We start from the raw sequence: 10,482 nt of genomic DNA, 5'->3' as shown, positions 1-10,482 counted from the left end.
GTTTAACTAAGGTAATGCTTCTTGAATTTAAGAAGAGAAAAATTAGTTCTAAGACATCTGACTGCATGTTTATTGGTTATGCTAAATATAGTACTGCATATAGATTTCTTGTATTAAAAAGTGATGTTCTTGATTATAATACAATTGTTGAAACAAAGAATGCTGAATTTTTTGAGCATATTTTTTCATTTAGAACTGATACAATTTCTCATACACCTTTTAGTAAAAATAATTTTGAAATACAAAATGATGATTTGAGAATAAGTAAAAGACCAAGGAAAGAAATTTCTTTTGATAATGACTTTTATACTTATTTTGTAGATAATGATCTTTTAACTTATGCTGATACAATTTCTTCTAAAGAAAGTTTATTTTGGAAAAAAGCCATACAAAATGAGATTGATTCAATTTTACAAAATTAAACTTGGAAATTAGTTGATTTACCCCCTAGAGCCAAACCAATTGGTTACAAATGGATTTTTAAAAGAAAATTTAATCTTGATGGTTCTATTGATAAATACAAAGCTAGATTAGTTGCAAAGGGTTTTACTCAAAAACAAAATATTGACTATTTTGATACTTTTGCTCCAATAACAAGAATTGCATCAATTCGTGTTTTGTTTGCCTTAGCTTCAATTTACAAACTTGTTGTTCATCAAATGGACGTAAAAACGCTTTTTTAAATAGTGATTTAGAAAAAAAAGTTTATATGGCACAACCCTAGAGATGTGTTCTTCCTGGTCAAGAAAACAAAATTTGTAAATTGATTAAATCATTATATGACTTGAAACAAGCACAAAAACAATGGCATGAGAAATTTGATCAAGTTCTTGTTAGTAATAGATTTTCTACTGTTGGAGTTGATAAATGTGTGTACACAAAAACTGTTGATAGTGAATGTGTGATTATTAGCTTATATGTTGATGATATGCTTATTTTTGGTACATGCATTGATGTGGTCAATAAAACAAAATATTTTTTTGCTTCTAAATTTGATATGAAAGATATGGGAGAAGCCAAAGTTATTTTGGATATTAAAATCATAAGATGTGATAGTGGCTTAATGTTAACACAAGAGCATTATGTTGAAAGGCTACTTAAAATGTTTAGACATTTTGATGTCACACCTGTGAGTACTACTTATGATAGTAATATCTAATTAAAGAAAAATAAAGGTGATAGTGTAGCTCAGTCTGAGTATGCACAGATTATTGGAAGTCTGATGCACTTAATGAATTATACTCAACCAGATATGGCTTATGTTTTGTGTAGACTGAGCAAATAAATACAAAGTTCCAATAGAGATCATTGGACTGCCTTGAGTAAGGTGATGAAATTATTTAAAAAGTACCATAAACTATGGTATTTTATATAATGAATTTCCCACTGTATTAAAAGGATATAGTGATGCTAACTGGATCTCAGATTCAGATGAGACGAAATCTACAAGTGGTTATGCATTCACCCTTGGTGAAGGTGCTATAACTTGAAAATTAGCCAAACAAATAATAATTGCTAAATCTACAATGGAGTCAAAATTTATAGCTTTAGAGTTGGCTGGCAATGAAGCTGAGTGGTTGAGAAACCTCTTAGCAGATATTCCATTGGGAATGAAACCAACACCTTCTGTGTCCATGCACTGTGATTGCCAAGCGGCAATAGCCATTGTAAAGAATAAAAGTTTCAATGGTAAAAATAGACACATTTGTTTGAGACATGATGTAGTAAAATAGCTGCTTAGAGATGGAATTATATCCATTAATTGTGTGAAGTCAAAGCTGAATTTGGCTTATCCTCTAATTAAACCCTTGGGAAGAAAATTAATTAATGCTACATTAAGGGAAATGGGACTTAAGCCAAATGAGGAAATCAACAAATAATAGTAACCCAACTGATGTGATTGGAGATCTCATGAATTAGGTTCATATGGTTAATAACAAGTTATTTGTTGATAAATTAATGCCCTATTGAAATTATTATCCCTTCTATGGTGTGGGAATAGTGCAAAACTACAATACAAGAGAGGTTGAGTTAAACTCTTAATGCATTCCATATCCCTTATGGGTAGTATATTATACTGTAGTATACACTTGATGGAATCAACCTATATAAGTGTGAAATGGGGTCGCTTCTATGAGAATTATGGCAAATTCTCTAGAGCACTTATGAATAACCAGACATACGCATGGCCTCTTCGCGCAAAACCGCATTGAACAACAGAAATTGTGGGGGTGTAATGTGATTGATGAAAACTATATTTCACATAAAGAATTTTGGATCATATAAGTTACAAACTTCACCAAAAATTTTGTGACTTATGTTTCATTCTTTCTAGGGGTGGTTCATAGCTTAAAAAGCACCAGTCACCATACATTACACTTAAATGAAATTTGACCCAGCAAAACTTCCTATAAAACCTTACGAAATATGTGGGGAATTGTTGAAAAATAGTGTATTTCATAAGATTCAAACATCTCACATTACCAAATTACATAAAAGGTGAATGCCTTATATATGAAAACCCACTATGAGCTTATTGCAAGCAAGGAAAATGGAGTGGGCTCGCACGTACACAAGATTCAACCAAACCTTTAGAAATTTCAGATTTTCCCCTCTTGCATGCGAATATACACGTGGGCTATAGCCAAGTAAATTTTGGTACCTTGGTTTTATTTTTTTAAGCTTTTTCAACTTTTGATTGAATCAAACTCAAACTCTACCATACTTACCTAGTTCTCTTGGTTTTGCTCCAACACCTATCTGACTACTTGACTTAGTATACATGCTAACCAAGTTTTTCTCAACTCCTTGATTTGGTGCAACGTTCACTTTATTTGGTGCAACGTTCACTTCACTCCATGTCTATAAATACAGCCTCACACCTTTACTCACAACACACCAAAAAAAGTCTTTCATCTTCTTTTAAATCTTCTCTACTTCCTTTTTTTCCTAGTTGGGTTCTTGCTTTTTGCTGTTCTTGTCATCCCTTATTAGTTTGTGCAAACTATAAGAAAATGTCTGTTGAATCTTGGAGGATAACTGCTACAATCCTTTTACACTGAGTTTTATACTCCGAATGAGCGAAAATTATCCTTAAAGACAGTAATACCACGCCTCAGACCATTTACTGTTATTACTTATTTTATATTCCTTTGTTTCTCATAATTTTTTCTAACACAACCATCAACAAAACAAAAAAGTTTCATTAGCTCTAACATCTAAGGACTTTGGATTATGATCTTACTTGCTTCTTTCTAATTGGCAAGCTAGTGATCTTCCTAGCTTTCTTCCAATGTTAGCCCCTCTCATGGCCACCATTAGCCATGCTGAAGATTTGGCAAGGTAGCAACAATTCTCTGTATTTCAAGAAACTTGTTCCCAAACAAATGCAACTTTGATCAGCTCTGGGCATGGTTGATAAGAGTTTCTTGTATGCTCAATCTCTTCTTTTCCCATGATTACAGGTTAATTGGGGGGAAGACACTGACATCAGAGCTCCATCTCACATTGTCAGGCACTTTTTTTGTTTAATCATTTGGATTTTCTGGTAAAATTTGTAAAGCTTTTATTTTATGTAGTAAATGAATTTTGTATAACTTGTTTCGAGGCAAATGTAAATTTAGTTTATGTAACCAAAAAATATATATAAATTCATTTGTTTTTGAAATCCAACCTTCATTTCTTGTGTAAGCAGTAGCATTTTAATATTTGTTAATTTAAGAGTATGATTTTTTTTACTTTTACTTTTAGTTGTTAAAAGAAAGCCAAGTAGACAAAAGCACTGAAATTGAGGAGATTGCATTAGAAATTCTCCTCCTTACTACGATCAAGAAAAAAAATATAATATTTAAAAATATTTTTAAATTATTTTAAAAAATTTAAAATTTTTATAAATATTAATTTAATATATTTATATGATATAATAATTTAATTATGTGATATTTTACTTTTTACATCATTATTATGGTAACACTTTATGAACATAAAATAAAAAGTGATCTTTCAAGATCTATTTGATTTAAAATAAAAATATAAAAAATTTATTAAATATAATAAAGAATAAAACTTTATTTAAAAATTTATGAGTAAATCAGGAACTTTTGATATAAAAAAAATTAAATTAAATTTTATAAGTCACACTGTCCATCAATCTAAAATATCATGAAGGGTAAAAAAGTAAATCCAGTAACACAATCCTCCCGCTTTCTATCCCTCTCCTCTCCTTCGCCAAGCTAACCACTTTTTCTCTAAACCAACTCCTCCATGGCCAAAGCTCAGAAAAAACTCTAAAAAATTCTTCCGAAAATAAATAAAATATAAAATTAAAAAAAATGGCCTCAATTTCTACTTGCCTTACTCTGTTGCCCAAGTCCCGCCTGTTCACAACAAAACCCTCAGTTTCTCTCAAATTTTTCCCGGGAATCCAAACACTAACTTCTTGCCCAATTTCCCCGAGAAAAACCGGGAATTTTTTCAGACCCAGGGTTTCATTTCCCGTCGTAAAGGCAAGTCTTGATGTCGGAAGCAACTCGATTAGGCCTGGAGGTGCGGTGGAGACTGACAAGTTACCGTCTGATGTAAGAAAGCGAACAATGGAGGCCGTTGATGCGTTGGGTGGGAGGGTTACCATTGGAGATGTCTCCAGTAAAGCTGGGCTTAACTTGAATCAAGCTCAAAAGGCTCTTCAAGCACTCGCTTCTGATACTAATGGCTTCTTGGAGGTATTTTATTTTTGAATTTTTTATTTCATTTAAGTTCAAAAAGTTTGATCTATGATAGGGTTAACTACTATTTGAACTGAAGCACTAGAAAATTTTAAAAAAGCTTTGTTAGTTTGAGAAACTGAAATACCGAAGTAGATTGTAAATTGAACAACTTCATGTGAGTTAACATAATTTGCGCGTATAAAAAGGTTGCTTTTTGTGTTTATTCGAGACAGAAATGGAATGTAGATGTAGTCTGGAAGTGATGTGGAGTACAATAATTTCTGTCGATGTATTTCGATTGCTATGCTTAAATGCTACTTATTGTTGATTATTGGACTTAAGGGAGTTTTGTTAGATGGTTATGATTTGAACAGTCAAAAGAGTAATTGCATTTTTTATTACTAGGTTAACTAACAGATACTGAAATGAAGTACATGGTTTAGTTGGACTTCTAACGGTTCATTTCTATAACTCTAGCTGCTATCTACTTTTTTTTTCTGGATAAGTATATGCTGTCTATTCTTTTTTTTAAAAAAAATAAAACAAAGGTATATGCCATCTATGTCATATTGGATTTTTTTTTTTCTCTTTGGTGAAGTAAACTAGATCCAACCAGTGTTATTGACTTTTTCTCTAGTTGAGCCTTTGCTGATCTTTGTATGTGGAGTACCGTGTTGTTTCTTTGGGACTTATTCTAGTATTACTAGTTCTATTTCTAGGATCTTTGAAGTTCTTGATTTGTGAGTGTCATTGTTTTCAAGATGGGTTTAACAGGTTTCGGATGAAGGTGATGTCCTTTATGTCTTTCCAAAGGATTATCGTGCAAAGCTTGCTGCCAAGTCTCTTAGGATAAGATTTGAACCCTGGGTTGACAAAGCAAAGGTAAACATGGATTACAATATTTTTTTGGAGTGGTCAAGGGAAAATTATTGATGTTGTACAATTTGGGCAAATAATCTAGTCATTTCCTTGCTTGGCAGGCTGCACTTGAGTATTTAGTTAGAGTTTCCTTTGGGACAGCACTTATAGCTTCAATTGTTCTTGTTTATACAACAATTATTGCTCTTATCACTAGTAGAAGGTATCCACTAGCCTTTACATTTTGAAATTATTGCAATAATGTTATTCTACACCTGTGGTTGTTGAAAGCTAGATGTTGACAATGTGATCTGCTGACAGTGATGAAGACAATCGAGGAAGACGAGGCAGATCATATGATACAGGATTCACCTTCTACTTCAGTCCAACTGATTTGTTCTGGTAATAGTTTTATATTGTTAATAATTCTAGCAGTTTTAGAACTGTAAAGGGGTGTTAAATTATGGTTGAGAATTTTCACTCATCTGGCCAACTAGATGATGTTCATAAAGAGCATATAAGAAGGATAACGTAGGCTTGTATTCCTGTTTTCACATGTTCAAACACTTACATAACCTTTTTTAATTTTATTTTATTTAAGGTATTGGGATCCGTATTATTATAGGAGGCGGCGGCTACGAACCGACGATGATGAGAAGATGAACTTTATTGAATCTGTAAGATATGAAAATAAAATATTTGAATCATGTATGGCTTTGCTCAGTTACTTTATGCTTCAGAGGAAGAAAGTTAATTTTATTTGAAACTTTGTTTTTAGGTTTTCTCTTTTGTATTTGGAGATGGTGATCCAAATCAAGGAATTGAAGAAGAAAGATGGAAGTTGGTAATACTTGAGCACTAACTTCATTGGTGCATCCGGGCAACATATTATTTCAACTTACTGAAAGTAGTTATACAGATTATCTATTGTTTGATTTCTCCCTTTACAAAGTTTCACCAATTTCTAACCTAAATTTGCAGATTGGGCAATACATAGCTTCTAATGGTGGTGTTGTCGCAGCTGAAGAACTTGCTCCATATCTTGATCTACAGACCACAAATGGAGCAATGGTATGATAGTGTATTAATGCTAATATAATTGGCTTGTAATTTGTTGTTACAAATTGTTCTGAAAACCAGTATATATTTTTGGCCTTGAATTTGAAATATTTGCTCTCAAGATCTCACTAGTTTTGATTTATTTCTCAAACTGGTTAGAAAGATACAACTATTCTTGGTTCATAATTGCACCAACTAAAAAAAATTTAATGAATAAACTTAATAGATCTTAGATATTTTCTTTTATGTGCATTGTAGTTCCAGCTCATTGTCTTTCCATATTTATTTCTGCATTTTGTACATCACAGATCCTTTGAATCGATAGTGTTCTGACCCTGGTCATATATTTGATGGTTACTTCTTTGATATCATAAGTAACTCATGGTCAGGTAGTTCACAAATGATAAGTGTTTCCTGAAGGTTCTATTTAGAAAGCTTCACAATCACTATATTTGATTCTTGTTTTTCCTTTGTCTTTTACAAAATGTTTATAACTTGTTGGAGAATATTTCAAATTGTCCATGTTGAAAATTCTTTGAAGTTGTGACTTTTCGTTATTTCAAATCATTTGAGCCTGTCAATCAATTACTAATTAGTTCGTACCCTGCATCCATGTTGTTTGTATTTCTTGTCAAGTTATTTGACTTTTTTTTTCTTGTCGGTTCTAGAGTGATGAATCGTATGTCTTACCTGTTCTTCTGCGGTTTGATGGTCAGCCAGAAATAGATGAAGAGGTATGTAGAAAAAATGTATATGCATATATGTATATATAATGTGGATGTGTGTGTGGACTACAAAGAATTGCATTTATTGTCACCGTAACATGTAACTAACTTTAAAATTTACGAGTTTGACATGAGGGACCAATATTTGATCAGGATTCTGAGATCAAGACTTTATGTCATCACATGTTTTATTTCTTGCAAGATGAGTGCCCACCCTCATAAGTCACAAAACTATTTGTGTAGGGAAATATCCTCTACAGATTTCCATCTCTGCAACGTACAGCTTCTTCTCAGAGGAGTGGAAGGAAGGAATATGTAGGAAGAAGATGGAGCGATTGGGTTGGGGGAATTGAGAAATTTTTTAGGGAGAAGAAGTGGCAATTCAGGTTCTTCTTCAGTGTGTGTGTGTTTTATGTTCTGCATTTATTTGGTAGGTACCGTTCTGTTTATTGAGTTTCATTTTATTGGTAAGCATTTGCTTTGCAGTAAAACAAGCTCATCAGAGACAGCAATGGTCTTTGGTTTGGGTGGGATTAACCTCTTTGGAGTTATCATTCTTGGAGCTATGTTAAAGTACAGTCCTCTCTCAGTATTACTTTCAGTCAGTGCTTCTTACTTTCTATCTCTCTTATGGCTTTGCTCTAATTTTTATTTGAAGAGATACTGCTGCTGTTACACCGAGTGGATTTATTAAATTTGTCACGGACATTTTCCCTCTACTTCAGGTATGATGTGATGTTTCTCTTCTTAAATAGATTGGTGGTTTGAACAGCATAATTTTAATGATAAGTATGAGGTCATTATGATTTTACATTTTGTCCTTGAATGAGATGTCCATTATGAAGCATGGACAAGTCCCTTTCCTCTGTTTAACCATGTAGTGTTCTTGTTGGAGGAAATGCTTCTGACATGACAGGTTTTACATATTCTGACATGACAGGATCCTAGAATCTCTATAATGTTACAGACACCTCATCTTTATATTTCTGGCCATGCATGTGCACCTTGGTTTCTGTCTTTTTTATGTTTCATGTTGGGAGGACCTGATATCTGTCCTATATATTAATATACCTGTTTATTATCTCAGACCTGCACACATACTTATGTTGTTTGAAGTTGAGTTGCTACTTATGCAGCATATGAGTGTAGATTAGATCTTAGAGTTGCCTTTTATTTTTTTGAGTTTTAGCATGTGAAAGTGGATAAAATTGTCCTGTGTTCTTCCATGACTTGTTTCCCATGCTTTAGGAAATGAAGTATCATTGGCTTGATTATTTTTACCTGTTTTTTATTAAGCATTATCCATTCATTACAGCTATAGAATATTAAAAATTCAGGTTTCTTTCCCATGTTCAGAATGAAATATTGTTCAGCTTTGCTTTCTCAAAATTTGTACATAACAATTGTTTGCAGATCTATGCTGGTTCTTTCTTTGCAATTCCTTTGCTTAGGTGGTTCATCATTCGTCAAAGGAATACTGATATAGAGAAGAGAAACCAAGTAAGAGAGCAGTTTGCACGAGCTCTTGAATTGCCTGATCTTTCACTGAGGCGGAAGGTAGCCATCTTAGCACCTGCATTTTGATTTTTGCATCAAGTTTCTGATAATTGTAGTTGTTGGTCATAATTTTCCATTTGAGTAAATAGCTTTATGCTCAGTACTCTCTTCTATTCTTCAAAAGGTAATTATGCATTTTTAAACATTTTAACATTGTTATGAAAGTTGAAATCATTTTTAAGATACAAGCATCTATCAATGTAATGATTGATAATATCATTGGCAATTCTTTTCTGATTTATCTTCATATATTATTCAAACACCGGTGGATCACCAGTATGCAATTTTTGCACGCTATATTGCAGTTCTCTGTGCTTCTTGCCTCCTCTGTCATGAGCAAATAAATGGGAGTTGGGGTCCCTGAGACTTCACAAATATGCAATGCAGGAAAATTACCTTTTAAAATTTTGCCCTTGTATATTTGAAATCTTTTTTTCCTATGAGATTAATTTTAATTAATGATGTTATAGTTGGTATAATGATATCATTTTATTTTGAAGTTGACTATCCTATTTTTCTTGTAGAAGATCACATAGGTGAATCTATTCTCATGGAATAATCTCTTTATTTCTTCTCTGTATATTATGTCAGCTATTAAGTGCTCAAGATATGGCACAAAAAACAGTAATAGGACCAGATCGCATTGTGTATAGTACTGACAGAGACTTGGTTGAGCAAGATTACGAGGCACGAGAGTGGGATAGAAGATTCCGAGAGATTGAGAAGTCAGAATAAGAAGAGGCTATATGGAATATGCTTACATGGTAAGCTCCCCCTCCTCTCTCTCTCTCTTTTAAATATATATATATATGCATCAGCCGTAAACAGACATGGCTGGAGCATAAACTTCATTTTGAACTTTTAAAAGTCTGAATCATGAACCTCAACCCTAGGAGAAACGTCTATTGGCTACAAAAGTTAGTTTCAATATTAGTCTAAAGCCCAAGCTGCTATTCTGATAGAGTTTCTATCAGATGTGTGTATCTTAGATCTCAAAGGAGTTTTCTAGGTGTCAATAATGTAAAATTTTTACTATATATTTTTACCTATTTCTTTCCATATTTATTTGTAGCTTCGGCGGCTCAAGTTTGTGCCACTCTTACCAAAGCATCATTGCATGCAGTGCTCGACATGGAACGTGTCACTCCGAATCTGTGGATATACCATTGATGGAAGAGGCAATTCTACAAAAGAGAATCAGCAATCTTACCTCAGTGCTGCCCGGAATAGCAATGAGGGGTAGAAACATAGATTGACTCTGCTACCTTTCACCTGTTGCTTAGGAACTTAAAATTATGTCTCATTATAGATTTACGAAAGGTCAGCATTGTGAATTCAAATCCTCTTCTCCATTTGTTTTTATTTTCTTAAAAAGGAAAATATGTAGTGCAAACTGCAAATGATCCTTTTATAGTATTGAGACTTGAGCGAGCAGTGGTTTACTTTCTATTAGGTGTCAAGACAACATTTTTGGACTTAATTGTACACATTTATATATGATGTAAAGATAAAATCATGAGCAGTTCTCAATTATGTGCTTTATTACTACCAGTGCATCAAATAAAATCCCTAAATTG

The 10,482-nt window shown here is 33.0% G+C and overlaps 1 protein-coding gene across 2 annotated transcripts; it reads left to right on the top strand.

Moving 5' to 3' along the window:
• On the top strand, positions 4,201-10,438 carry LOC18598240 (uncharacterized protein At5g03900, chloroplastic). Of its 2 annotated transcripts, none has more exons than XM_018122151.1 (14): positions 4,201-4,721; positions 5,481-5,588; positions 5,687-5,787; positions 5,886-5,966; positions 6,166-6,241; positions 6,343-6,408; positions 6,546-6,635; positions 7,292-7,357; positions 7,592-7,734; positions 7,835-7,921; positions 8,007-8,073; positions 8,762-8,905; positions 9,497-9,669; positions 10,029-10,438. In XM_018122151.1, exons 1-13 carry the CDS (start codon positions 4,332-4,334, stop codon positions 9,638-9,640), a joined length of 1,563 nt encoding a protein of 520 aa, XP_017977640.1. In that variant the 5' UTR covers positions 4,201-4,331; the 3' UTR covers positions 9,641-9,669; positions 10,029-10,438. The 2 variants fall into 2 exon arrangements, with proteins under 2 accessions (XP_017977640.1, XP_017977639.1); XM_018122150.1 differs by having other exon boundaries at positions 4,202-4,721; positions 9,978-10,438.

The sequence above is a fragment of the Theobroma cacao genome, chromosome 5 (genome assembly GCF_000208745.1).
Source record: "Theobroma cacao cultivar B97-61/B2 chromosome 5, Criollo_cocoa_genome_V2, whole genome shotgun sequence".
Classification (NCBI taxonomy): domain Eukaryota; kingdom Viridiplantae; phylum Streptophyta; class Magnoliopsida; order Malvales; family Malvaceae; genus Theobroma; species Theobroma cacao.
The sequence above is the reverse complement of the archived record's forward strand: the minus strand, read 5'-3'. Positions and strand labels throughout refer to the sequence as shown.